The 27,937-nt window shown below is 57.6% G+C and overlaps 1 protein-coding gene and 1 non-coding gene across 9 annotated transcripts; both read right to left on the reverse strand.

Annotated features, from left to right (window-relative positions):
* Nucleotides 1–401: 401 nt before the first annotated feature.
* On the reverse strand, nucleotides 402–27,877 carry AP1B1 (adaptor related protein complex 1 subunit beta 1). 8 transcript variants are annotated; one of them, XM_030023980.1, is made up of 25 exons: nucleotides 27,784–27,877; nucleotides 22,159–22,271; nucleotides 20,709–20,771; nucleotides 19,507–19,612; nucleotides 17,488–17,623; nucleotides 16,427–16,672; nucleotides 15,390–15,580; nucleotides 14,580–14,801; nucleotides 13,063–13,183; nucleotides 12,751–12,846; nucleotides 11,527–11,642; nucleotides 10,543–10,708; nucleotides 9,516–9,614; nucleotides 8,858–9,117; nucleotides 8,234–8,435; nucleotides 7,267–7,287; nucleotides 6,905–6,934; nucleotides 6,640–6,786; nucleotides 5,966–6,111; nucleotides 5,263–5,392; nucleotides 4,563–4,647; nucleotides 3,968–4,054; nucleotides 3,020–3,174; nucleotides 2,365–2,373; nucleotides 402–1,624 (listed from the first exon to the last, which is right to left on the reverse strand). In XM_030023980.1, exons 3-25 carry the CDS (start codon nucleotides 20,743–20,745, stop codon nucleotides 1,550–1,552), a joined length of 2,883 nt encoding a protein of 960 aa, XP_029879840.1. In that variant the 5' UTR covers nucleotides 20,746–20,771; nucleotides 22,159–22,271; nucleotides 27,784–27,877; the 3' UTR covers nucleotides 402–1,549. The 8 variants fall into 8 exon arrangements, with proteins under 8 accessions (XP_029879840.1, XP_029879841.1, XP_029879842.1 ...); XM_030023981.1 differs by lacking the exon at nucleotides 27,784–27,877 and adding an exon at nucleotides 25,969–25,989; XM_030023982.1 differs by lacking the exon at nucleotides 27,784–27,877 and adding an exon at nucleotides 22,383–22,403.
* On the reverse strand, nucleotides 5,739–5,842 carry LOC115346679. The gene has a single exon (XR_003925205.1). It is a non-coding gene; the product is annotated as a small nucleolar RNA SNORD125 (small nucleolar RNA).
* Nucleotides 27,878–27,937: the final 60 nt, after the last annotated feature.

The following is a 27,937-nucleotide window of genomic DNA, read 5'->3' on the forward strand; positions in this document are numbered from 1 at the left end:
CCCAACCCCAGGAGGGGCTCAATGGGTGGGAGGGGACCCTGCATCCCCCCGGCCCTGGGCACCATGCACCCGTACGGGGCTGCTGCAAGCCTTGGCAGAGCCATTAGATGCTCTGGCATCAGCCGGGAGCAGAGTCCGAGAGCTCCCCCAGGACCATCCCGTCCCCAAAAGGCTCCTGGCCCCGTTTCCCCTGCCTGCACGCCCAGCGCCAGGAAATTTGCTGCTTCAGGCTTTGCTGAGCCAGAGGTCATCACGGCCGCCAGCCCTGGGAAAAGCTTATCTCCTCCCTGCGAGGGCAGGGCACTGCCGAGAGGAAGCTCACAGCATCCTGCTTCCCTAAGGGGTGACCGGGCCAGCACCCCGGCACCGAGCTTGGGGTACCCCCGCCCCGACAGCAGCTCTGTGGGCAGATGTCACCTTTATTCAACGTTCGCTTAAAACAAGTGAACATACAATATATTTATATTTTATATATTAGATATTTCCTGCACCGAACACTTCTAGTTAGGGGTGACCCATGGCTTTATTTCTGGGGGAAGGGGGGGGAAGGAGTAGTGTCACCACAGGGGAAGGCAGCGCATCCTCTCCGGCACCCATGGGTGACAGCGGGGAGCAGAGGGAGCCGTGGGGCTGGGGAGCGGGGGGCAGAGCGGGGGGGCAAGGGCAGCGTGAGTTAATGCTCAGAGCCCTCCCAGCCCCACTGCAGGGGCTGGATGGGGCTAGAAAAGCCCTTTTTTACTGCACTTGTTAAGTACAGCCTCAAATTTGAGATCCTCAGGCCCTTCTGGGACCTTTGGAAACAGCTCCCATGGGGAGGAGACCCTCTCCAAAGGGCTAGGGGCTCACCCATGGCTTTCCTGAACCGAACCAGGGGACAAAACCGGGGAGAGGCAGGAGCTGCCGCAGGGGAAGGAAGAAGCCAAAGCTATTTCCAACCTGCTCCCGGCTACACCAAGCACTGAGGCCCAAGGCTCCAGGGGGATCTGCAGCAAGAGCCACCCAAACCTACGGCACTTTGGGCCCCAACCAGCACCAAACAGGCTCAGGGCAAGCCCCAGCGTGCTGTTCCCAGGGCTGAGGAGTGCTGAACCCTTCTCCAGACACCACCACGGGCAGCCACGAGACCCAGCGCCAGCAGGGAGGTGGATTTTTGCAGGATTGGGGGCACGCAGGGGAGGAGGAGAACAGCCCCCCATGTGTGGCGGCTCAGTAAAAAAAAAAAAAAAAAAAAAAAAAAAGCAGTCACAGGGACCCAGACGGTGAAACAGGGCTCTTGACGGGGCAACATCAGCAAGGAGGACACCGCATCACTCACACACAGATTTCTACAGGAATGCAAGGACTGGCCGGGATGCCCCTGCCCTCCTCTGCTCACCCCAGCCCTGCCGGAGATGGGAGCACCGGCTCCGTTTTCAGGGCCCTGGGGCTGGAGGGAGATTCCCAGGGGCTGGTTCCTTGGCAGGAAGGAAAGAAGACATGCACACGGGTCCTGCCCCGCATCCTCGGGCGGGAAAGGGAGGAGAGGAAGAGGATGGGCTGCAGCAGCACCTTAGTTCTTCAGGATGGTTTCGTAGGCTTGGTAGACGTACTGGGACACCTCCGGCGCTCGGCATTTCAGGGACAACTGTGGGGGAGAGAGGAGGAGAGGGGGTCATGGCACCTCACCCCACGCCGGTGAGCCACCAGCCCCAAAGCACAAAGCCCTGCATGCTGCAGCATCCCCCGCCATGGGGCACAGGGTGGCCCCAGCTCCTTATTTTGGCTGGATAAAAGAAGATATTAAAAAGCACTGAGCCCCCTAAATGCCCTCCCCGGACTGCTGGTGCTTCCCCCGCCCAGTTGAGGAGCAGAGACATCCACATGCAGCACAGGCAGGGAGGGCAGGCAGAGGCGTGCACACACTTCATGTCTTGGGGTTTGATTCACTGCCTGTAGCTTGAGGGTGAACGGTTCCCCAAAGACATCTTCCTCTCCTAAGCACTACGAGTCCCCTTTGGTTATTTGCTCAAGGATTAAATATTAAATGACTCTGAACTCAATTAGCTCCTCAGCCTGCAGGCGAGCGGGGAGAGCTCAGCATAGGGGTGTCAAGCAGGGAATTCTCCACGATAAGGATTTCCAGCTATCCGCATCCCAAGTGAACCCGGGAGGGTGGTGGGAACACCCTGACCCTCCAAAACGTTCACCTCTGACAAAACTCTGCTCTTGGCACCGGCCTTGTGCCAGCCCTGCCAGGAGGGAGAGGCACCAAGAGACACGCAGGGCTGGCAGGGCAGCCAGCAGGCAGCTAAAAACATCAGGGCAGAAACAACCAGGCAGCAGCCAGGGACAGCCCAAAGCCAGGGTAAAAACCAGTCTGCTAACCTCCAAATCCTGCAACAGCGGGCAGGCCGGCGAGGGCAGGCAGGCAGCAGGTACAGAGATACACAGAGAGGTGAGTCAAGGCGACACAGCTCGTCCCAACCCAAAGAAAACAGGCTGCGAGGAAGGTGGGGAAGGGGCCGGGCCGGGGAAAGCAGGACACGGGGATGGCTCATGCCCAACACGAGGACAGACCTCTGCTCTGAGGCTGTCTGCAGCTGCAGTCGCGTTGCCCAGCACACAGGCAGAGCCAGAGATGCCCCAAGAAGGGAACGGGGTTGGGGTTTTTGTTTTAACGGAGATGTGTGGCTGGGCTAGGACCTCTCTGCTTCCTTTAGCTGCCACCACGGTGCCTCCCCGGTGCTAGGAGGGCAGCCCAGCAGAAACCGAATGTTGCTGCAGAGCCCAGCCGGCCAGCAGATCCTGTCTTGCCCTCCCGCATGCGAGAGAGACGCCAGGACTGGCACAGGGGACGGAGCTGGCACCAACAGCAGCCGGTCAGGGGTCCTGCCATCGCAGATGTGCCGCAGGACCATCCAGCCCAACCCAAGCTCCGAGCAGAGAGCGGGGAAGGCAGGGCGGGCAGCAGGGTGGGCAGCAGCCTCGGCTCAGAGCCACCTCGGGGCTGTTTCGGAGGCAGGCAGGGGAAGGGGCGTACCGTGAAGCTGGGATTGCTGGGCTGGATCCTGAGCTCTGCCAGCACCCAGATGCCGTTGGTGAGCTTCAGGGACTGGTAGAGCATGTCTTGGCCCTCCACGTTCCTCTTGGCGATGGTGAAGATGTTGCTGCCTTGGAGCTTGCTGCTAACGGCATCTGTGTGGGAGGAGGAGAGAGCTGCTGCGGGGGCTGCTCGGAGCAGGGCACTGGGCTGACCACCAGCTCCCTTTGGACCTGCTCCTGCCCCATTCTCTTCCTCCCCTCCCTCTCCCCACCCCATGATGAAGCACATCCAAAACCCACCATCCCCACACAGTGAGGAGAAGGGCTCTATTCAACTCGGCTCCCAGGTCCTCCCCGGGGAGGGCAGGCAGCAGCCCAGAGCTCAATTCACAAGCAGAGCCGCCCCGCTTCGCTCCACAAAGGTCAGCTCGCCGCTGCCAGTGGGACTGAAAAGACTTGGCTGTCCCCACCCGGGGTTTGCACGTCCTGCTTGGCACCAGATCTCCCAGAGAAGGAGCTGGGGGAGCGAGAAGGCGCCAGGGAGCCTGGCCCCTGCTCCTGCCCACGGCTGCCTGCTCTGCCCGCAAGCACGGGACCGCTGCCCTGCCTGTGGGTTGGCCGGGACAGGCTGCTGCGAGGCTGGGCAGCGTCAGGGCTGCATGATCCAGTTCAGCTTCTCTGCACCGAGACTGATCCCAGGGTGGGCACAGCAAACTGTCCGCAGCAGCGGGGACATTCCCACCAGGCAGAGCGTCTCCGAGGCTGCCAAGTTTCTACAACTAGTCAACGGCAAGCAAAGCGGCAGCTCCTTCCTGGAGATACAGGGTGGGCACAGGGGGAAGGAGCTCTCGTCTCCCCGCGGCCTGGGCTGGGATAACTGGGATGAGCTGGTCACCAGTAGCCAGCCACGAGCTGAGCTGGGTCCTTCTGAAGGGTTTGGACCCACCTGCATTGAGAGAACAGTCTTTGATCTGGAACTGGGCCTCGTTCTCATTGGGAATGTCCTTCCAAGTGGCCAGGAACATCTGCCGCTCTGCAGCGAGGAACAAAACCAACACAGTGAAGCCACAGCACCGGCTGCCCCGCCACCTCCAGAAGGTGGTACAACACAGGGGCCATGCTGCCACGTCACTGGCGGCTGAAGGGATCTCATGCTGCCACCCCCTCCAGCAGCTTCCCACGACCGGCCTCACCCAGCCACAGGAAAGCTATCCACTTTGGGGGGGTTAGCAAGCTACACTGGCTCCGGGAAGAGGCTGGTAAGTGCCAGAAAAGGCAAAATAAGCAGTGAGCGAAGCTCTCCTCAGCAGTGAGGAGTTAGAAGGAGGCTCAGGCCATCTCAGGTAGCCACAGCTTGGTCATGCTGGCATGGCAGTGTTCCCATCTGCAACTGCCAGGGGCATCTGGCTCCTCTCGGCTCCCCAGTCCGTCCCCAGGGCTGGGAAAATGGGCAGGAGGATTTCAGGGGCCAGCATGGCACCTACAGACCGGTGGCAGAAGTGCACCTTGCAGGAGCCACAGCCGCCCGCGCTCCAACTCACCCATCTTCCCGTCCTCCACGAAGAGGATGTGCAGCGGGTACAGGGTGCTGAAGTAGAAGACGTCGATGTTATTTTTCACCGCGACCTGGAACGGAAGGACACGGGGACATCAACACCTCCTCTGACCTACAGCAGGCGAGCGGTTCCCAAAGCGAGCATCCCATCCCATCCCATCCCATCCCACCGTACACCGCCAATCCCTCTTCAGCCAGGTCCCACCCCAGCAAGCATCAGAGGCAAAAGACTGGCAGCTGCCTGAAGGAGCTGGAGATGCCAGCATCCATGCCCCACACGCTGGCGCGCTCTCAGGCATGCCACTGTCCTGTGTATAGGGGAAATGGGGGAGCTGCTGGGGCTGCACCCCCTTAGACTTCTCTCCCAGCTCCCTGCTGGAAACTACAGCCCTGTCTCCACCGTCTCTCCCTGCGCTGGCACACTGCGAGCAGCTGCTCAGCCAAAGCTCAGCTCTGCCGCTGTCAGCAAGAATCTTCCTCCGTGCAGGAAGCAGTCTGCATGGAGCTGGATGTCAAATCGGAGTCGGACTGAACTCTGACAGCACAGAGATGATGAACCGAGCCTTTCTTCTTGGCTGGCTCCTGCTGTCACACCTCCCTCTGGCTCCCTCCCGAGGAAGCAAACCCACCCCAGAGCACCCCTGTCCCCATCCCCAGCTTCCCAGGAGTTCCTGGGTGTTCCGCACCTGGAGGTTGTTCAGGGGGTCCATCTTCATGACAGAGCCAACAGTGTTGAGCGGAAGGGAGATCTCCACGGACTGGTTGGGGGCGAGAGGCGCGTGGACCTGGAGAGGAGCTGCGGGGGCCAGGCCGAAGCTGGGGGAAAACCCAATGAGGGCAGGGGGTCAGGAGGGCAGCAGATGATGGCAGAAGGCACTGCCCGTCTACTCTGGGCCAAACTGGGGAATCCCTGCCTTCTTCCACCCGGATCACACCAGGAACACCCCAGCTCATCTTACTGCCCCTGCAGGCTGGCTCCTGCCCTGCCCACCTGGGGCAATAACAGGTAGCCCCGAAATCTCACTCCTTCCTCCTACACAGACTCACACCCATTTTTAGCTTTCCTGCACCGTTCCCTCAGGGCCATCTCTTGTGTCCCTTTGAGGGAAAAGGAAGCATCAGTTCACCAGGAGGACAACTGATGGGACTGTGGTCAGACCCCAGAGGAACAGCCTCTTCAGTCAACTTCTTAGAGGCTTTGGTTTGATGATCATCACCACCACAGCCATCAGAGAGAGAAGGTCATCATGTGAGGCTGTTCCCAGCCCTTGCAGCTTGTGGTCCCTTCCTCCCACCCTCTTCCACACACAACCGCTCCAGGGCTGAGCTCAGAGACATCACGCAGCATCTTCACCAGTCGCTGCTGGCGCAGCCCAGGAGAGACCTCACCTGTTGCGGTTGAACTGGATGGCGAAGTCGGACATGACCTGTAGAGCTTTGTTCGTTAGCACGAGGTCCATGGAGATGGAGCCCACCTGCCGGCTGAAGGTGCCAGAGATCTCCAGCCCCTTAGCCTTCATGGCAGGGAGCCAGACCTGAGTTAAGGAGACAAGAAACCCTTGGGATTTTACCCAAAGCGAACCCTTTGGTGCTCTCCACCTGGCAGAGCTGTGCAGGGTGTTTGTAAACCAGGGCCATTTCATGACTACCAACACAGTCAGCAGGGGCACAGTCACCGTCACCCCAGCCAGGGCTGCGGGATGCTGCTGCTGCCTCCTCCAAACCTCACCCCGCACACTGGGAAACAGCACAGCCCCAAAATCAGAAAGGTGACCTGACAGATCCCTGCTCTCCCCTCTGCTTAGGGCTCCATGCCACCTGGGGGAACACACAGACCACCTCTGCCCGGCATCCCCGCACACAGGCAAGCACTATAACATCTTCTCCATCTGCAGACCACCCTCGCTCGGCTTGCTACCATGCCAGGAAAAGGGGGTTCGTCTTCCACCTCCCCCTGGGAGGCCCTGCCACGGGGAGCCGGCACGGGGGTCTCTGCCCCCCTTAATGCAGCAGCCGTAAGCTTTGCCAGCAGCCAGTGGCTGGGGCTCAGCTGTCCCACTCACCGTTTTGGGTGCCACGTAGGATCCTGACAGGGTCCCCACTCCACCGGTGAGGTCAAAGAGGTCTCCCAGGCCACTGCCGAGGGGTGCCCCCAGGTTCGCGGGCACTGCGGTGCTGGGCGCTGGTGCGAAGCTGCCACCGCCGCCCATCTGCAGGGGACAAGGGAGCAGGTTACGGGGGGCACCGCAGGGTGAGGGAGAGGAGGAGGAGGAGGAGGAGGAGGATGCAGAAGGTGAGAGAGGGGTTCGGGCGCAAGGGCACACTCACAGCAGGGCTGCCTCCCACATCGCTTCGCAGCTGCAAGAGAAGAAAGGGGCATCAGCAGGGGCAGGGGCCAGCGCACCGAGGGCACAGGGGTCCCACAAAATGCCCCATCAAGGGCACTCTCTAAAAGCATCAGTGTGGGCTAGCGAGGGCCCAGAGTTGGTAGGGATGCTCCAGCGGTCCCAGACCTGGTGTGCCAGGAGCTGTTTGGGGGCCTGGCTGTCCCCAGAGGGAAGTGAGGTGTCACTGGGGCACTGAACAGGAAGGCTCAGGCTGCACGGGGGGAGCAGGGGCACAGCCAGAGGTGGGCACGGGCGCTGGGGCTACGCATGGTCGAGAGGGCTAAGAAAAGGGCTGATCCATACCCCTTCCGACTCGTCCCCCATCTCCAAGCAGAAGCAGGCAAGGCGAAGAGAAGAGCCAGCCACATGCAGAGACAAGCCAGGAGAGAAGAGACAAAAAAGAGACAAAAGAACGGGAGGAGGGAAGAGAGGTTAGTCCTGCTGCACTGCCAACACATCCATCTGTCCATCCGTGGCTGTCCTGGACACAGGGGACAGAGCACGACCAGGGTCACTCGTCCCCGCATTCAGCGCCAGCCCGTTACCAAATCCTGCAGCCCACAAAGAGCCAGGGCAGCACCTGGGGGCTTACGGACCAGGAGAGGCAGCAGGCAAAGAGACAGCAACGCTGCCTCCCCTTGGGGGATATCTGCTGGACTTTATGAGCAGTGGAGAAAACTTCAAACTCTTCCTTCGGGGAGCCTGGACCATCGCCGGTACCCGTGGGGCAGGCAGTCCCAACCAGGCAGAGGTTTCCATCCCTCCTCACCCTGCAGCCAAACCACTTCTTGGTTAGCATTCCCAGTAGGACAAGCTATCACCTCCAGATCTCCCGGTGCAGGAGACACCCGTTAAAGCACCCTGCAGGCCGGGAGCAGGCACGTCTCGGCCCAGCCCCACAGCAGCTCGGGGCACATCCCCATTTCATGCAGCTGTGGGGTTCAGAGGGGGACCCAGGAAGAGCAGTCACCCCTGCAGCACAGCACAGACAGCGGGAGCATCTACACAGACCTCATGTACTGACAGAAAAGGCACTCAGGAGCACTAACCCCCTGCCCTGCTCCAGCCATCTGATGATGACAAGATAAATTAGGGTGCAGTGCCCCTCTGTCTTCATCAGCTGTAGAAAGAAAGGACTAGCCCGGACATCTCCAGGCAGACAAGCCCATCCCATGCCCAGGAGCTCCAGACAGGAGCCAGCATCAAACCCAGCATGATGCCGCCAGGGTAGCCAGGCATCGGGGAAGGAGCACGCGGGGCTGTGACGTACCAGGCTGTCCAAGCCGCCTCCGAGGAGGTCCACGGCACCCATCTGCACAGAGGAGGTGGCGATGGGAGGCCCACTCACCGGGGGACCCAGGTCTAGGTTCAGCAGGTCACCCAGTAGGTCACCCTGAGTGGGAATGACAGCCGGCTGCTCTGCCGCCTGCACCCCCGAGGGGGCTGTGTCGGGGCTCTCGGCGCTCTCGCTCCTAGAGGGAATGGCAAGGGAAAGACATGAGATGCTGAGGAGCTCCAGCTGAGCCAACAGGTCCCACTAGAGACAGGAGTTCACCCAGCTGCGCTTTGCAGAGAGCATTCAAAGAGACACCCCGTCCCAGCATGGCTCCCAACACAACACATTCTCATCGAGATCACCTTCCACTTCAGCCCTGTAAGGACAGTATTGAATCCATACAGCCCTGCTCCTACAGGGGAACCTCCCCTTGGGAAGCGGGGGGCCTCAGCTCAGCTCCGAGCACAGCAGACAAAGCCAGCTCTGCACAGTGCTGTGCATGGCCGCGGCAGCCCCACAGCCACTTGGCTCAGCATCCAACCTGCCCATCACATGGATCCAGCCCTGGAAGTCCCAGCACGGGGTGGGGAGTCACCCTGGGGAGGCAGAGATACTCACGAGCCCGTTCGTGGGGGCAAGCTCTTGTGCACGACCCCTCTGCTCCCCTCCACAAAGGCGCTGGGAGGTTTGTGATAGACGGAGGCCAGTGTCCCAATGTAGCAGATCAGCTCATCCAGGAGGGTCGGCTCGATCAGATCCGTCTCCTCAGAGATGAGGGGTTTCTCCGCCAGCACCACCTCCTTGGCGGCCACAGGGTCCGTGGAGAGCAGGCGCCAGTAGATGTAGCCACGGTCCCGCAGGTCGGGGTTGTCAGAGTCCTTCGGGAAGCACGGAGGTTAGTGCTGAAACCACTGGGCAGGGGAAGCTGCAGCTGCTACAGAGCAACTCAGAGCATCTTGGCCCCATCTAAGTCTTGCTGTAGTATTAGAGGGATCATGGGGATAAAAGTTAAAGCTATTTATGTCACATCTCTGCTGTACAGAGGCTACACCGCTTTGCTGCACCAGGGTTAGCAGGGAAACAGCACAAGATGCCTCCTGCACTACAGGAGATGGTGTCCTCGCTCTCCAGGACTTTAACTATCAGCTTTTCCAGAATTAAGCTCCAATTATCTGCCTCCCATTACGGGTACTGCATTACCCAGCCATTCCCACCGCCTTGAGGGGGATGGCGAGGCCCACAGGGAGCTCTTCCCTCGTGTGGAGCTGTTACCCACCTGCGTGGCCAGGCTCAGCACCTGCTGCACCAGCTCCTGCGTCTCGGTGGGCTTCTTCAGAAACAGCTTCACAATGGCCGTCAGCAGCTGCAGCTGAACCTGTGGGCAGAGGAGCAGGGTTAGGGAGAGACAGACAGATCACACCATTTTTGTGCAAGAACACGTGAATTTTTCCCATATGTGCTGCCAGGACATAACCCCAACCTGCCTTTCAAGGGACCAAACACGTGGTGACCGCTTAAGCAGCAGTGACAAGTGTCAGGGGACTTTGCATGGCTCCCAGCCAGGTCTGCAGCCCGTTTCAAGCCAATTACCGCACCCTCAGCCTGTCAAGAGCTACAGGTTGACACAGAGGTTACTAGGCAAGCTCTTGGGATGGGGTTACACGGTCCCACAAGGGTGAAGGCCAGAGCATCCTCTGACTTTTACAAGGATAAGCAGCAGCGACTCACCTCCGACAGTCTCTTTAGACTGGAGACAGGGCTGCCAGGATCGCTGGCTTTGCTGTTCTGCATTTATAGAATTTCCCCTGTTCACCACAACTTAGTTTCATGGTGTTTTGCACAGTGGGGTTGTAGAAAGTTTCCATAGATGGAAACACCCCAAAATTCCACAGGCAAAACCACTGGCCTCAGCTGCCCCGGCAGAAGGGGCAGGCACAGTTCCTTCTGCTCATTTCAGCTGCCTGACTCCGTTTTCCAGCTCCAAAGGGCTGATCCTGTCCTGGCACAGAGGGATGACCAAATGACCACTTGGTCCCTCCCAACTACTAAGGAGGGAAGGTGCTTGGGATACCACCATGGTGGCATTTCATGGGCCACGTTCTACACCCAAAGCCGCTGTGGGACACCGCTGTCCCGAGCACCTGCGAGAAAAATATCTTCACAACCCTGCTAGAGTAAATTGCTTTGTTACATTCTGATTAGCACAAGCTTTGTCACAGTGTCACCCCTCAACCAGCTGGTCCTGCTGGCAACCAGATCCCCCCATCACATGGGTGGCTGCCCCCCCCCCCGTCCCACCACACCTGGGTGCTCTCATCATGGAAGCCCTCCAAGAAGCTCTCCAGCAGCTCATCAGCATTGTCGATCCGCTCGGCATACTCTCCCACAATCCAAATCATAGCAGCTCGTGCCTCAGGCTCGTCCAGGGAGTCAAGGTTCTCGCAGAGGGTGGCGATCACGCTCTCGTACCTTCCCAAGGAGAGAACACACGTTCACCAAAAGCAAGAAACCCAAGTCCTACCTCCGCTCTAACTCCAAACCACATCCCATCACCCTCAGTCCCTGCCACCTGCCTGGGGCTGTCCCCTCTCCCCAGGGCTGTGGCACGGTGTGACGCTGCCCACACCGATTCCTCTCTGGTCCCAGAGCATGTTCCCCTGCTTGCCAGCCCTGCTGCTGAATTAACTTCTCAGCCCTGTGCATCTGGTCTCCCTCCGCTCTGCAGCAGCCCTGAGTCGCTGGTTATTTGTGCAGAGTTCCTGTTTGCTACTAATTCAGTTCATTAGTATTTATTACCACTATTAGTACATGACTTCCTGATCACGCAGTTGCCTATTCATCCTGGCTCAGCTGGAACACTCCCCTCTCCTCCTGCTGCCCTTCCTTGAGCATCAGGAGCGCTGAATTAAGAGCCAGAGACAGTTTATGCTGACGGGAAGTACCTCGAAGTCTCTGGCAGCTCCTGTCCATTTGTGTGTCTGGATCTGGGACTGCCATCATGGGGCTGGGGAAGTTCCCGGGGCTGGGGACGGCTTTCCTGCCCCCAGCTTAACTCTTGGGGCAGCCCTAACTGATGATCACAACCCCAACTGGCAAAAAACCCAAAGCCACCTTCACTGCAGGGAGGCTCCAGGTGGCTTCACCTCCAACCATCCCACAGCGGGGAGCAGCAGCCCACCCTCACCCATGCCTGCGTCTTTGTAGGGCCCCCCAAGCACAGAGGGGCAGAAAGAGCCTGTCTAGGACTGGGAGCATCCACCCAAGGCTCGCAGGCGGCCGCCACGCACTTGTTGGGGTACTTGCGGAAGATGTCCTTGATGACGACAATGGCCTCCTGCACCACGTAGTTGACTTTGGTCTGGATGAGGTCGAGCAGGGTGCTGACGCAGCGCTCGGCTGATTGCTGTCGGAGGGACTCGGTCAGTCAAGCAGCAATGCTCTTACATCCCTGTCCCAAAGCCTCCGCTGCTCTTCCCACACCCCCTCCTTGCTGCCTTAATCCCTCCATACCTGCCCCAAACCCAACCCAGACCAGAACAGGGGGACGCACAAGTGTGGTCTCCCCTTCCCATCCAGGTCTGGCTCCTGCTTGTCTCCCTTGCATGCTCCCAGAGCCTTCTCTCCCCACAAGCCGCTTGCTCCCTGCTCCCACTGGATGCATTTCAGGCCATCGGGTGCAGGAGCGCAGCAGCAAGCCTAGACCTCAGCTTGCCAGGGCAGCAGCAACTTGCACCTTGCCTTAGTTTGGATCTGCACAGCCACACAGCTCGGCATTAATAGAGAAGGAAGAACAGAGCTAATGCCGTGATAGTAAATCCCCCTGGGAGAGGTTGGCTTCACTGCAGAGGGAAGGGATCGATCTAACGGCAGAGCCGGGCCAGCTCAGCTCCCGGTGGGAAGCAAAGCCTGAGCCAGCTCCAGCGCATCTCCTCCTGCCTCTCACCAGTGCCCAGCTCGCTGGCGTCGAGCAGTTTGTCTCATGTGACTGAGGATGCTCTGCAGTAAATTCAGTGCAATATCAGCTGGCTCAAAGCTACACGACCTTGTCTGTGCGCCTGCCTGTACCTGGGCCATGTGGAGCCACAGCAAGGTTTTCAATAATCCCCTTCAAATTACCCCCAAGGGGAAGCAAAGCCTCCTGGCCCCTCAGTAAGGGATTAGCTCCCTCCCAGCCCCCACTGCGGTCCCTGAACAAGCCACTTGTATCACCCGCTGCATTAACACACCAGGCACAGCTGCAGGCAGTCAGGTCTGCAATGGAGCACAGAGCAGGCAAGGATCCTAAAACAGCTCCAGCAGCAAAGGGTAAGGGGATGAAATGCCCTCCTTACACCCCATATGGGCCCTGTGGAACAACTGTGGCTTATCCCCAGGCCCACGAAGGCTCTAGCTTGTCGGGGAAGCGCTAACTCCTGGGGTGGGATGACCTCCAGCTCATCCAACACACGCTGGAGAGCGATGCCTTGCCTAGCAACAGTTGCCGTCAGGACCCGAAATGACCTAGCCCTCACCTCCACCTTGATGGCACAGCGGCCGATGGCTCGAACTGCCTTCCTTACGAAGTCCACGTCCACCTCCGTGGCGTACTCCTTCAGCTCTGCCAGCACCTGCCAGAGAGGACAAGAGAGTGAGAGCCCAGCAGCAAGAAAAGCCAGAAAAGTGGGACAGTGACCCCGCAGAAGCAGACTGAGCGGTAGAGCTGCTCCCATCCACATCCTGCAAAGCTGGGTCTAGGATTTCTCAGGCAAATCCCCTCCCCACAGGGCTGGAGCCCCCTGCATGCCCCCTTGGTGCCCACCCACCACCATCAGGCAGACCCTGACCTGAGCAATGTTGGCCTGGGAAGCCAGGCGGATCATGATGTCCAGCTTCTCCAGTTTGACGTAGATGGGGTCGTTGTACTTCACAAAGAACACCTTCATCTCGTGCTTCAGGATCTCAGGCCTGGAAGACAAGGAGAGGGAGTGATTAAGGGCTCCTTCACTTTGACCACAAAGAGAGACATGAAAAGTCTTCCAGAAACCATGGTTTTCTCCAGAGTTTTCTGGACACCTGATGCTGCTATCAGGTGATTTCTCTAGTGGCAGAAGCAAGATCTGAGCTCTGCTCCCACCTCCAGGCTCTGACCCAGGCAGCAATCAGCAGGCAAAGCAGTGCAGAAAGGGAGTTGTCCTCCCCAGAAAGCTGCATGCCGGTCAGGAGATGGATGGGGATTCATTCACCTGACCCTGCAGCCAGCTAATGCCCCCAGTCCCTGCAAATTCATTACTCCATTAGCCAGCTACAAGCATGAATCATCACTCCCTGGCCGAGGTTGGAGCTGGGATGGTGAAGGCTTGAGGACACCAAGGACATAAGCTGGGGAAACCCAGAGCCAGAGAGCAAGCAGCTCTGGGCCAGAAGGACGAGGCTCCTTGGCCACTAGCACAAGGTTTTGGGGGCCCATTTAATGCCAAGGAATCCAAGATACCATGATTATCTATCCCCCCAGGACTCTGTCCCTTGGCTCCCCTTTGCTGGCACGCAGGGGACAGAGCACAACCTTGCCGCAAACAAAGACCAGACGCAAGGCAACAGGGGATGTTTGTCTTGCCAAGGTTGGAAGGGATGTCTTGGGGGGAGCAGGGATACAAATCCAGACCCCAAGGCTAGGCTGGACCTTTCTCACCAGACCATCCTCTCTCTAAGCTGGGAAAGAGATAGGCCAGGTCCAGCTCCAAGGAGTCAACCTGCCTTCCACATTCCTGCTCCCAGGGACACTAATTGCTTTCCACTTCTCCCAGAAATTGCTGCTATTTTTAATAGACAACCACAGTGATAGCTGGTAGGACGACAAATCATCTGACTGGGGCTGTCACTGCAAAGCATGGCTCTCCAGCTGGCCAGTTCTGCTCGGGGCACATGTGTGGGGCCTCGGACACCTCCTGCCCACCAGCAATTTTAGATCAGCAAAGGGACAAAAGGACTCTCAGCACTTTTTCCAAAGAGGACGACTGCAGAGAAACAAGCTGATATCACAAAAATTCCTCACTAGACATTTAATGACTAAATCAAAGTTTCAGCTTTTGGCCTTTCCATCCTTTGCTCCCCCAAATAAACAATAAATTAAAATAAACCCCTCCTGGAGATCCCAGCTTAGCTCCCTGCTCATTGTCTCACCTGACTCTCTATGCTTAGACCTTGGATTTTAGATAATAGAGAAGAAAAAAAACACACGACAGGCAGTGTCAGCAAAACCCTGACACTGCTGCAGAGGGTTTGAAGCACTGGGAAGCAGCACGCACAGAGAAGAGGGAGAGCCTGAGCCACACTGTCCCTCCTGCTGCTCTGTGGCACCCACCTTTTCTGCACGATGAGGTTGATGTTGCGGAGAGCCACGTACTGCAGCTCGGGCTCTGCGGAAAGCAGGGTGACCAGCGGTGGGGCCAGCTTCTTTAGCAGCGTGCCGTAATAATCGAGGTCCTTCGACAGCATCTCCATGAACTTCATCAGCACCTTCACCGCCGAGAGCACCACCGCCGAGTTGGCGTGGGACAGCCGGGGCGTCACCCGCTCGCAAATGCTGGAGGTGTTGGAGGGGTGAGAGGGAACGAGAAGGGAAAGAAAATTATCACAGCCCGTCTTCCTGCTTAAACATTGCTGCTAGTACCGATGGAAGAACAAGGCACTGGCAGAGTTTGCAGCAGGACAGCTAAGCAGCACTTAAGACCTTCCCAAGAGATGCTGAACTGGCTCTTAAATGCCCTGATGATGGTTATTTCCCACCCTTTACAAAACCCTGTTGCAGTGACCCCCTTTCAGAGCTCCCTAGTGCCTGTCGTCCGTTGCTGCATGGTAAGGCCACATTTTGAAGCAGCTCGAGAAGCACAATCCCTGTGCCAGCACGGGGACAGGGCTTGCTACGGGACCACAGCAGCCTCCAGATGGCTATACCCAAGGCACGGTGGCCAGCAGATGCCCACTGTCCCACCTCCCGCAGCAGGATTCCTAGGGTCAGGAGGATGAAGAAGCTTCTTAGAGGAGAAAGGGCAGTGTGTAAGGCCCTTCAGTCGATACCTGCCTGTCCCCCTCCCCTCTCCAGCCCCACTCTGGCCGGTCCAGGGTGCCCTGAAGGCAGCACTGCCCCGGCAGTACCCAGAGCCTCCCTCACCTCTGGGCTTCCCGGTCATCCTTGGGCATGTAGTTTGCCAGGCAGTCCAGGATGAAGATCTGGCCCCACTCGGTGCACTCGTTCAAGGCCGTGAGCAGCTTGTTGATGGACTGAGGGTTGAGGTCCAAGAGGTTACTGCTCGGGTGAGACTCTGCTATTTCTGAGAGAGCCGCTACTGCATTGGCCACTACCTGCCAGAGGGGACAGGACACGTGTTAGGTGACACCGAATGTGGTTCAAGAGCCTGGGGGAAAGCTGGTGCAAGCGGATGAGCTGCATCCTCCATATCGGCACCTCGCATCCCAGCGACATCTGGACACCAGCTTCTCCTCCCCACCAGCTGATCCTCAGGAGATGAGCAATCACCACCAGCACGGTCCCACCACCCACGCCACATCTCCAACGGTTCGCACATGTTCAGCAGGAGTCAGCCTTGGCCCCATGCCTGGCACAGAGGAACCCGCTCTCGTTCCCCTTCCCCAGACAGCTCCGTGGAGCCCCATCGCTTTCTGCGGCAGCTCCCAGGCTCGCCACTACGCCTGTGGCAAGACCTGAAGAGCAGCAAAGGCTGGGGGAAGAGAAACCCTAAGGAAAGCAGGCTTTAAAGTCACTCACGCCTAGGGAAAAGCAGGGACACTAATGCTGGCCAAAGCCCAGCTTCTAGGAAACTCTCACCAGAGGCAAAAGCCACCAGCTATGTGGTATCAGAGCCAAGCATCAGCTCCCCTCTGCCACCATCCCCTGCTCCAAGCTGGCCAGGCAGCTTCCTGCCTATTGGGAACAGACTAATAACACACTGCCAAGGAATCAGAGAAACATTCCATCCAGGAGACAGGGTTACAGGACAAGGAACACAGCCTGCAGCCCTCAGAAACAGCTGTCCCCAAAAGCAGGTCTGTTAAGCATCAAAAAAAGAGTGAAATTGAGCAATGGGAGGAAGGGAGTCAGCATGTGAAGATGAAGGGAAGATGAAAGGAGAGTGTTTACTGTCATTCGGATGAAGAGAAGAGAGGATGGAGAAGGCAGAAACCAATCACCATGGGGTTGGAGTCTGAGATGAGGTCTTTAAGGGTGTCCAGAAAGCCCTGGTCCTCCACCAGCTGGGCATTGATGTCGTGGAGCTTTGCCACGCAGACAGCTGCCGTCTTGCGCACGTAAGGGTCCTCGTCCTTCAGGCACTTCCGCAGGGGCTCACAGAGATACTCCGTTATCTTGTCCACGCGGATGCAGCCCATGGTCCGCACAGCCAGAGCCCGGATCAGGGGGTTTGGGTCCTCACAGTCCTGTGGGGATGAGAGGGGGAGATTAGATAACCTGGGCCACTGCTCCTTGAATCACAGGCATCAGTGGTGGCTTCGGGACCTCCATTCTTCTTTGGGTACCTGAAGTCTAGAGGTTTTAACACTCAGCTCTCGAGAACAAGTCACCCAAGAGAGAGGTTTGATCTCTTGTTCTGCAATCTGGCACCCACAGAGTTTTAACACCATCGTTTGTCACTCCAAACACACCTCCAGGAATCTGCTGTCTTCATCACTTACACCAAGTACCTGAAGTCAGCTGCCACCCTGCAGAACAGCCACCTGACCTGGAAAATGCATCTATCAGGTTTCTTGTGTGGGTTTTTTTCCTTCCTAAAAAGCTAAAACTCCCTCTAATGCCCACCAAGCCTTTCCACAAAGTGATCTGGCAATATTTTGGCTCCTAACAAACATGCTCTTCAGTTCCCAACTCCAACTGGAAGATCACGAGGGCCTTCTCAGCTGCAGAGACTTCAGCACGTAAGCTCACATGATGGCAGTTCGATCACGGGAGCTGCCCACAACCAAAGCTGCCACTGACAGAGCAAGTGGCACAGTACAGCTGCCAAGAAAATGTTTTTCTTCTGCATTACTGCACAAATTTGCTCAGTTCTCTAGAGCTAGGGGAGCCCCTACTCCCAAAGATAGAGGCTTTGGAAACCTGCCCATGTTCCCTTCTTTGGACTGGGGTACATAGCAGCTTAGTGTGGTGGCCTCGCATGAAAGCAGGGATGCACGTGGTGGGCTGAACCGACCTACTGCAGCATGCAGCTCTCAGGCATGCAACCCTCTCCTCTCACCTTCACGAAGGTGTTGACTGCCATGATGGCCATGTCCGGCTGGCTCTTGGCATAGTTCATCAGGTAGAGGTAGACCAGCTTCTTCAGCTCCAGGTTGTCTGTCTGCATGCAGTTCACCACGTCCGGGAAGAGAGCGCTGAAACACAAAGCACCTCCGTGAAGGCAGGACACAGCCATGCTGCGGAGCCAGGGGAAGGAGACGCCGCTGCCTACGGGACCCCACGTTTCCCGAGGTGTGCGGCCATCCCCTTCCCATGGCTCAACGCGCTCCTGAAGCCAGAAGAACCCAGGCTCTCCCGGGACCTGAGCCCACCCTGCAGCAGATGCAGCTAAATCACCTATCCCCAGAAAGTTTTTCTTTACGCATCTGTACCAACAGCAGCTCAAAACAGCCCCTAATGGACCAAAATTGAGCTCTCCTACATGGCTCTGCTGTATCCCAGCTCTGGTGCATGTCCACTACCCTGGCAGAAGGTGCAACATCACCCAGTTGTCGCGGGATGGTGCAAAAGCCTCTGGCACCTGTGAGAGGATGTGGGAGATGAGCCATTCCGCCCTCGCCTTCTGCACAATCCCTCCCACACAGCCCTACCAAAACCATCCCCTGCTTTTGCAGACGTTAAACCTGTCCTGCTGCAAACTGCTGAGCGCTCGACCCACGTCCTATATGAGAAACATCACGTTAGAGAAGTAAACACCCAGGATTGAGTGTAAGGAACAGCCCACTCCCCCAGGTGAGCCTGAGCCCTGCAGCAGAACGGTGCTCTGCTAGGACGGAGCAGAGCTGCCAAGCTGCCTGCATGGAGCTGGGGGCTTCCCCTTCCCAAATGCCGTAGAGCTGTGGGATGCCAGAGACGCTGTTTCACCACAGACCATAAAGACAGACCAATTAGACTATTAAAGATACAGACAGACCAATTAGACTATTAAACCACCTTAGGAGAAGCAATCAAGATCAGAGGGCTAATGCAGGAGTTATCCCACTCCGACAGATGTCCCTTCACTCCTGGAAGCTTCTCCGCCACCGCAAACCCAGCCATCGCTTACAGGATCAAACCCAGGGCACGCCTAAGCCTGGGGTACTGCGCTTCACTAGCTCTCTCGCAGAGCTCCTGCTGCCGGCAGAGCTGCCACCCACCTCAGCTGCTCTCACCCCAGGCTAAACCAGGCTTTACTGGCACATCCCAGGGAGGGGTGAATTTAGTAAAACGCTTTCTTGCAGCCTGAAATATGCACACACACCCCAAAAAAATGGGCTGCCACAGCTGATATTTCCTCTCCAATCGATGTAGCTTCTGCTGAGTGCTGACCAGCCTCAGGCAAGTCCCTGCCATGTCCGGTGTCATCTTCTCCACAGCGGCCCCGAGACGGAAACGTTACCTGCTGCTGCGAGTGCTCTGGGAGCCAGGGACACACCAGTTTACCAAACAAAGAGCCTAGACCACAGTTTTCCTCCATCTATTCTCAAATGCACCATGGCAAGCAAAGTGCTGACACGGCATGTAATGCTAAGGGTGTGTGGGGACCGGTCCGTGCGGGAAGGAGGGGACGGAGAGGCCACGTGCTGCTCAGTCAGATGGATAAAGGAGAAGAGGGAAAAGCAGCCACCCGACCTTTTGGACTGGAGTGGCTGCAAAAGGCTTATCAACACTGAGGCAGAGACACCAACCCTCTGCCATAAAGGCTCAGAGGGGGTTTCCGCTTGTTTTTAGTAACACTTGAAGGAAGCGGCAATAATCCCAACAACTTATCTGGCGGCCAGACCAATCCTCTTTTAGCCAGATTACTATCAAAGCCAGGCAAGCCCCTGCCTGCCAGACAGCCACGCTTACACAAACATTTTCCTCCCATAGCAGGAGGTATAGCTGCAGCCAGGAGCTCACTCAGTCCTTACCCAAGACAAAAGCCAGCACGAAAACCCCTCAGAGGCAATGGGGGAAAACGGGAGCCCACGAGCCATCCAGGCACCCTCCCGGCGCGGTTTGGCCCAGGGACCCCTGGCACAGCACCGCCACACACCTGACATCTTTGCCGACAGTCATGGACGCTATCACCTTCTTCACGGCCTCCTTCTTCTTCTCCTTCTTGTCGCTGTTCAGTTCAGCTTTCAGCTCAAATATCTCCCCTGAAGGAAGGGGAAAAGGGGGAGCTCAGGGGTTAGGGGATGGGGCACCCACCCCTCCGCTGGGTGCTGCTTCCAGGGGAGGGTGAGCACAGCTCCCACCTGCTGCGTGCCAGGGCTCCTTTGCCACCCCAGGTGCTCTGGGGTGCCAGCAGCTGGAAAGGTGGATTTAACTTCCCAAATGTCTCGCTGAGGGCCAGAGCTGCTCTGGGGGCTCAGCTCTTATCCGTGGAAATGGAGACGAGCATGCTAGTGCATCCCTGTGGCTCCTCCAGCCCCACGAGAGCCCCAGAGGGCTTTAAGGACCACAGACACTGCAGGAATGATGAGCACCAGCACCCCACACACCAAGCACAGGACATGGGGTTTACTCAGCAGGTATTTTTGGCTGTGGGGAAGTTATCACAGCACACAGTGAAGCCCCAGCCCTGCACACAGCTGTTGGGAGGCCCTCCCCTACCTGGGGAGCCCACTGCAGCCCAGATGACAGCAGGCACCCACAGCTGTGAACACAGGTGGATTTTGGGAACTGCTCTTCAAGCCGGTGCAAGGGATGATGGCTCCCAAATCCCACTCTGCATGTGGCAGAGGCTCCAGATCCAGCTGAAGGGCATCGTCTCCTGCCCATGCAAAGCCACGCTGAGCTCTTTATTCACTCCCGGGCAGGCAGATTGAAGAGGAAGCTGCGCCACACGGCTTTCCTCCACATTAATTCCTTGGTCTGGAAAGTGCTTAAGTCAAACACCCTGAGCGCTTCTATCCCAGCCCAGGGGATCACAGGGGGCAGGCCGTGTACCGCAGCCACTCCTGAGCTGCTAAAGGCAATAACCCAGCTGCCAACAGCCTTGTCTGGGTTCAGGGGGCTGGTGACAAGGTGCTCTGACCCCATGGCAGCCCAGGAGCCACCCCGGCTGCATCGGAGCGAGGAGCGGGGTGTCAGCCACAGCACCTCGTGTGGGCTCACGGCACTCCCACGAGAGCTGGCACCTCCGTCAGCTTCTCACTGCAGGGACAGCCCTCCCCATCTGGCTTATACAGGTGCAAGAAGAGCCTGATTATTTGGGGAAAAATTGTATGACCCTCCCACTCCCTCTCTTACCTTTCTTCGTGGTGGTGAAGTACTTCGAGTCCGTCATGGTGGTCTCCAGCTAGCGGCACGTCCCTGGGAGGAGAGGCAGACCAGAGAGGTTGAGGGTTGATAGTTTCCTTACTGGGGTTGCTAGGGAGAGCTCCGGGAAGGAAAAGCCAGGGGAGGGAAAGAGCTTGGGCTCTCATGGGAAGAGTCACAAGGAGATGAAGCACCCAGAGAAGCCCTCGGCTCCCGCGCTGCCAGTAGAGCCCGTTCCCCAGGGGCGGGTGAGTGCCTCGCAGCCACGCCGGCGCACCACAGTCTCTGCCAATGAGTGGGGAATCAGCTGGTTTGCTATTGAGGATGTGGAGGAGGAGGAGGAGGAGGAAAGCAGTCACTGAAGACGCCAGCGTTCACCCCTGCTCAGGATCCAGCCCCAACTTGCTTCTCTCACCAGTAGCAGCAGCCACTTTGCTCACCCTATCCCACGCAGAGCTGGGCAGCTCATCCCCGCCACAAGGACTCAGCCAGTCTCCCCTGGGTTTGTGTCTCCTCGTCTGAGAAACACTTTTCTAGGGAAAATTCACCCCCAGCTCTCCCTCACTCTTACACAGGGAACAGCTCTGGGATGGGAAGAGGAACCGAGCAAAACCCAAGGCTCAGACCGATGCCGGAGCAAGGGGACAGTGCAGCCGAGCGGGGCACGAGTCTGCAGCGCCTGACCAAGCATGCCAGCAAGATCAAAAGGAGCCTTTTCCAGAAACCATCCCTGCTCTGGCAGTGTTGCTTTAAATTCAACGGGTTTCCACCCAGCACTTGGGGCTATATTATATAATTCAGGCAGTTTAGGGCAGATTTACGGCTTGGCAGGCTGAGGAAGCCCGGTGTGCAGGCAGCAGATAGCCCTTCTTAAAGGTCAGCAGGGATTTGTCTTTTACGGCTGTTTCACCCATCTTTCCTTCAACAGCAAAGAAACCAGACGATTGTCCTTGAAAGCCCGCAGTGGCCTTGATGTTTTGGAGGGGCAGGAGCACAGAAAGCAAAGCCAAGTAAAAAAAAAAAAAAAAAAAAAAAAATAGAGCTTGCAAATGGTTTTAAAATGTAAATGAGCATCTTGAAAGCCAAATGCAGCAATCCCCTGCAAGTACACGAGATGCAGACAGAGGAACTGTCCCCTCTGTTCCCTGTCCAAGCTGGATAGGGATCCCCAACGGGGATAAAAAGAAAATCTGGATAAAATCTGGGGGCTGAGCCCGCTGGGCAGCACGCACAGCCAGAGCCAGCTTGGCAGGCAGTAAGAAAGAAAGAATTTGCATCAGTTCAGGGCTCACTTTGGGTGTTGGCAGTGCGGTCCCAATGCTGTTACAGAGGGGGGAAGTCTGCCACCGTACTACCCCAGCCCTGCCGAGGCTGCCCCGTGAGCAAACCGCTTCCCAGGCAGCCTCATGTAAGACACAACGCTCCTCCCTGCTTCAGTTACCTGGGATTTATTCAGAGCCTTTTTCCCCACCTAGGTCGACAGCTCTCCAGTGAACAGTGGGAGCTCCCAGGCTGCGCCGCAGCAGCACTCTGCGCTTGACTGCAGATCCCGTCCTGCAAGAGAGGGAGGAAAGAGAATTTACTGCAGTCCCTCCGATTTCACCGACCTGGCTCACAGTCAGCCCTGCTCTGCAGAAGTGCCTGGAAAGCAAACTTGAAGCCTACCAGGGAATTTCTGCAGCCAGCTCGGAGACATGAATCACGCCTGCTGCTTTCCTGCGGCTTCCCGGTTTCCCAGAGCCTCCGGGTACCGCAGTGTGTGTTTTAGCCATCCAAAACCCCACTAATTTCAGAGGCAGAGATGGCCCCCCATCTCCCCCACTCCTTTAAGCCCTGCAGTGCCGACAGCAGCGTCCAAAAAGCAAACTGCCTCCTCCTCCAGCCTGAGCTCGAGAATTAAGGCGCACCCCTCGCTCCCCACACCAACACCTCAGCCACCCCAGCGGCAGGACCAGACTTGAAGCAGCCCAGCACCTCGAGCAGGGTGAAGAGAGGCCGAGCAAGACTCTAAACACTCGCCAAAGCTGGGTGCTCAGCACCCTGTGCTACGTGCGTCCCCCCAGGCTAACCAAGGGTGACGAGGCAGGGCTGCCTGCCAGCCTGGGGATGCGACCGCCACTGGCACAGCCCTGCTGAAGGTGATTTCCCCCGAGCTCAGCCCTTGGGCAGGGTCCAACGCTGCTGCCTGGCTCCAGTTCTAAGGAGGGCAAAGGAAATGGTTCAGGGACTGCAGAGCAGCACTTGCATTGCCCCGTCTTCTCCCATGAACATCTTTGTCCAGCTTGAACTGGGCAAAGGCAAAGGGATGGATGGGGCAGGGTCCCCTCTGCCGAACTGGAGCCCGACAGTAAATAAGGCAGGTTTCTGGCACACAGGAGCAGAGGGGGTATCAGATCCAGAGCCGACAGCCTCGATCATCTCATTTGAACAGATCTGGCCATTTAGAGTCATTACGGCGAGTTGCAAATATTCTGCCCTTGCTAAACAACCTGCACCTGGCAGGCAAAAATGGGCAGCAGGAGCTCATCTGCAGGCAGAGGCATGGCAGCAACCAGGCAGGGAGATGGCAGCAAGCACTCGCCGTATGGCACAGAGCAGGAGCAGAGTGCAGGTGTTTGCTCCCCCAACTCCAGCAATTCCCACCAAGCTCCTTTCCAGGCTGGGAAAAGTGTCCCGGCACTCACTGATCTCCCAGCAAGGGGCTGAGTGGAGCAGCAGTTCCCAACAGCTGGGAGCAGCACCAGCACTCAGAAAAAGCAGGATGCAAGATTTGCGGCAAGCAAACAAGGAAGTCAAAAAGCCCCTGACCTTGTGGTGGCTCAAATTTTACCCTGTCTTCTTGCCAAATGTATTTTAAGCCAGTCTTGCAAACTGAACTCAAGGAGTTGAAAGCATTTGTAAGGATCTGGTAGCAAAACAGCAGCTGGGTGTTGGAGGGGAGCACCCAGAGCTCACCCACACCTAGTTCGGGTTCCTCAGGTCCATTTTGAGGACAAGCCTTTGCAGCAGCACAAACCCGCATCCTCACTGGGACCCTGGATCTACCATCCCAGGGCACGAGGGCTCCCACACCATCCAAGCCCTGTCCTGCGACAAAGCCCTCTGCTCTCGGGTGGTCCCTGCAGCCAAGCAGCAGTGGGAGACCTCCTCCCCGAAGTCCCTACTAACGGTGAAACCAGAGCATATGCCAGCAGCAATCCCTCCTTTATCTCCCACCTTGCAGGCTGCGCCGGCCAGGCTCAGCGATATGGAGATGGAGATGTGGGGAGCTCAGCCCCGCTCAGCCCCCCACACCAGCTTCTGGGAGGAAAGGGGCTCTCCAGAGCATTTTTTTATCCCTGATCTTATTCACCTGGGACGACTAAATTCAAGAGCTCCAGAAGATTCAGAGCAACGCTTCTCTCCTGAGACCCCGGTGCGACAGTGGCCACACCACTCTACCTCCCACAGTCCCCCTCCACCTGCCTTGAGATGGAAAACATCACCCACATTCACACAACACACAGCAGAATGGTCCTGCTAGGTGCTGCTACAGACACCTTCCTTGATGGACACAGCTTTAACGAGGTTATTTTACTCCTGCAATGCAGCACCAAGAAGCCTGTGGCCCAGCTGGAAGAAGCACCATGGTTTGGAGCATCTGGTTTTCTGCTGCTCGCGAAGCACTTTGAGGCTGAAGGAGAACCTGGTGTTCCTCCAGCTGAGCTCACACAGCTGAATGCAGGACAATGCGTTCCTCCGAGGACCTGCATTTCAGAGCCGCTGGGTGACGCACCCGTATGGGCACAATGTGGTGCAAACCCCCTCCTGGATCTCAGGCCCTCGGGTTCGGACCATGGCGGAGCTCAACTCTCCCTTCCTCCCGGCTGCCGTGCCAGTGGGCTCCCGAATTCAGCTGTCCCTGGTGAATAAGATGCTCCTAAACCCAAGATATAGCAAGAAACATGGCACAGTGCTTCTCACCGAGGCGGTGCTGCCAGCAGGTTCCCGGGGACAACACCAATGCTGAATAAGCCATCGCTGGTGCCACTCATATCCTCTTACGGAAAGTGGAAGAAGAAAACTCATTAGCGACCCTCAGCTACTTCTACCGCCCTGTTTTAGGCCAACTCCTCCATCCTTGAAGGCTGAGATGCTGCTGATGGAAGTCTTTCAGCTTCTAACAATAGAGACCCGTTGCCTGGGAAAGGATGCGGGGAAAGCGCTGCTGCTGCCGCTCTTCCAGAGGAACAAGCCATCTAAGCATCACATGAGCATTTAGCTGTGCCCAAGACACCCTAGATCTCTAGTTATTACAGAGAGAGGGCTCACCGTAGCCCCGCCAATCCTTCTACAGACTCTGTGACAGCCCAGAACAGGAGTTTACTGGCTGACAGTAAGTTTTGATCTACCCAGCCTGACATGTGTCTTCAGGAGGGTCTGCCGAGGCAGGCGGGAAGGAAGGAAGGAAGGAAGGAAGCAAATGCAGGGAAATGCATCCGCTCCAGCCCTGCACAAACACAGGTCCCCTGCACGTCGGTGGGTATACATTGGCACCTAAAGCAGAGGGAGAGGCAAAGAGGAGCAGGAACTCAAAGGGCAAGCTTCTAGGAAACAGCTCACCTAGAAAACAGAGGGTCAGCTGAAGGTTAGCAGGGAAAGAAAACTCCTACGAGCAAGCAACACACCCTCTTGCAGCTGCAAATAAAGCACTTAAGGTGTATCAGTAAAACCCAGCAAGTTGGCAAAATTAAAGAAAATGAAGGCAGATGAAAAAAACCCCTAAATATTGAGACAGATAATTGAAGCTGTGGGGACTTCACACAACTATTCTCTGTTGATATGAAGCAAGTTCAAGCCAACACAAAAGGCCAGGCAGGCATGAGGTGGTGACGGCCCCCCACACCTCTCAGCAGCACTGCATGTCCCTGGCCTCGGCAAATAAAAACCCTGGAGCAGGCACAGATGCCAGTGGGGGAAGATAAAAACCTAAGTTGTAAACATACCCTCCGCATTCCCCTGAAAGGAACTGCCCAAAGCCAGCCAGCAGCACAAATTATCCTGCACCTTCTAGAATAGGAGCCACCAATTAACAGCAGTAACAAGCGCAGACAACGGTCTGTGAACCCCGCAGGCTGGCAGCCAGCACGTCCTCTTGCAAATCCGCTCCTGACCAACCCGCACGCTTTCCAAGAGGGTCCATCTCCCATCAACCAACAGGTTAAGGTGCACCCTTTCAATAACTCATGGGTAAAAGCCTTGCCAAACTCACCACAGCATTAGCAAGGTACCCAAAATCATGGCAGATCAATTCAATTGCCAAACCGCCGCTTGAGCAATCCGAAACCCTGAAGCGCCGGCATCTGGCCCTTAATTAACCCAGATGGCAGAAGGGCCACGAGAGCGGCTGTACGCAGAAAAAATGAGTCGCAACTGATACATCCCATCAACCAATAATTGGGGAATAAAACCCACAAGCAGACAAAGGAAAGTCCTGAGGCATCCCCTGTACCACACACTGCCGGGCAGAGCAGCACACGGGGATCCCAACATCGCAGGGCCCAAAGCATCGTGCTCCGCAGACCCGTGGCGGGGGATTTTAAGCAGCGTAAGCTCAGAGATCATCTCCAGCACGGATAACACCCCCAGTGTCCCTCCTGAAATGCCAGCCCACGCCAGCCGAGCACCCTCAGAGACGCCGAGGACCTTGTTCTGGAGGTAACAGGACACAGCATCAGCCCCACCAACAGCTTCCCACAGCAGAGGGGATGTTTTCTTCCCAGGAACGCCAGGCTCTGCAGGGCTCTGAGGCCAGATACCTCTTGCCACGAAGTTCCCAGCCTAGCTTGATCCGATTAAGGACCAACACCTCTGGGAAGCCCCTCGGGGTCCCAAAGCATCAAGTCTGTTCAGTCCGGTGGCCTGAGCCACGCAAGAAGCAGCCCACAGCTCCCATGGCCAGGTTTGGGGGCTAGCAAACCAGATCGAAGCAACTGCTTATCCGAGGCACCCATTTAACATCCCATGCCCCAAGCAAGAGCGGACAGCAAAACCCCACGTAAGCCCCCACTGCTACTCAGGGATGGCATCCCTGACAAGTTTTACACCTCTGGCAAGCTCCGTACGATATAAAGTACCTGCAGAGAAGACGGAGAACACCTATAATACATCTCCTTTAGGCAGAATCTGTTTCACAGACTCCTTTTTATCAAGCTGTGGGGTTTTGCTCCCCTAAAACCTCCACGGAGGAGGCAGCAAGCACAGAATATCAAACCAGGTGTCTGCCTGTCCGATCCATGCCCGGTTCCCAGTTTATTCCATGTCTCAGCAGAGCCTGGTACCGACCTCTTCCCATGGATCTTGGGATCCCATGGTGCCTTGCCGTGCTCTGAGCCACGGTGGTGCCTGCACGGAGGCCGGACCCCCGCAGCCCTGAGAAGCGGGCACTGACGGTAGCAACAGTTTATCAGTCCCCAAAGCCGCCCCCAGTCCCCACTGCAGGCAAGGAAACCCGCACTTCCAACGGGTTCTGCCCACTGGGCGTGATGCCCACCGGTGGCTCTGGCTGCCGGCGAGGACACGGTCCCCTGGGTGCTGCAGGGGAGGTGAAGGGGGGACAAACTCTGGGGCTGACCCCGTGCACCCACCCGGGACGGATCGGGAGGGCAGAGCTGGGAGATGGAGCTACAGGAGGCCACAGGCAGAGGCGCAGCCCTGGCGCCCACCCGGGTCGTGCCCGCGGGGTGGGATGCGGCCCGGGCTGAAGGCGGGGAGGGGGCGCGGGGAGTGGGGAACGGAGCCAGGCTGCTGGCTGGAGGGTGCCCCGTGTACTGCCGCGCCCGGGCAGGGGTGGGGGGGGAGCCGGGACAGAGGGGCAGGAAAGTCCCAGGCCCAGGGGGACGGCCCGGCCCGGCCCGGCCCGACCGGGAGCAAAGCCCGCCGGCGTGGGGAGTGGGGGGGGGAGGCCCGGCCCGGGCTGCGCACGGCCGGGGCCCGTTAAGCAGCCCCCGCTACCGGGGAAGGCTGTGCAGCGGGGCCGCCTGGAGCTGCAGCAGCCGCCGGCCCCGGCTCCCGGCCCGGCCCGTACCTGCTGCCGCCGCCGCCCGCTGCCACCGGCCCAGCGGAAGTGAGGGCCGAGCGGGTGAGCTCTTCCGGGGCGGGGTTACCGTCGGGATGGGCGGGGCGGGGGCGGGGCCAGCGCGGGGGCGGGGCCACGGTCTCCCGTTTCCGAGCCGGCTGCT

Source organism: Aquila chrysaetos, chromosome 9, assembly GCF_900496995.4.
Source record: "Aquila chrysaetos chrysaetos chromosome 9, bAquChr1.4, whole genome shotgun sequence".
Taxonomy (NCBI): domain Eukaryota; kingdom Metazoa; phylum Chordata; class Aves; order Accipitriformes; family Accipitridae; genus Aquila; species Aquila chrysaetos.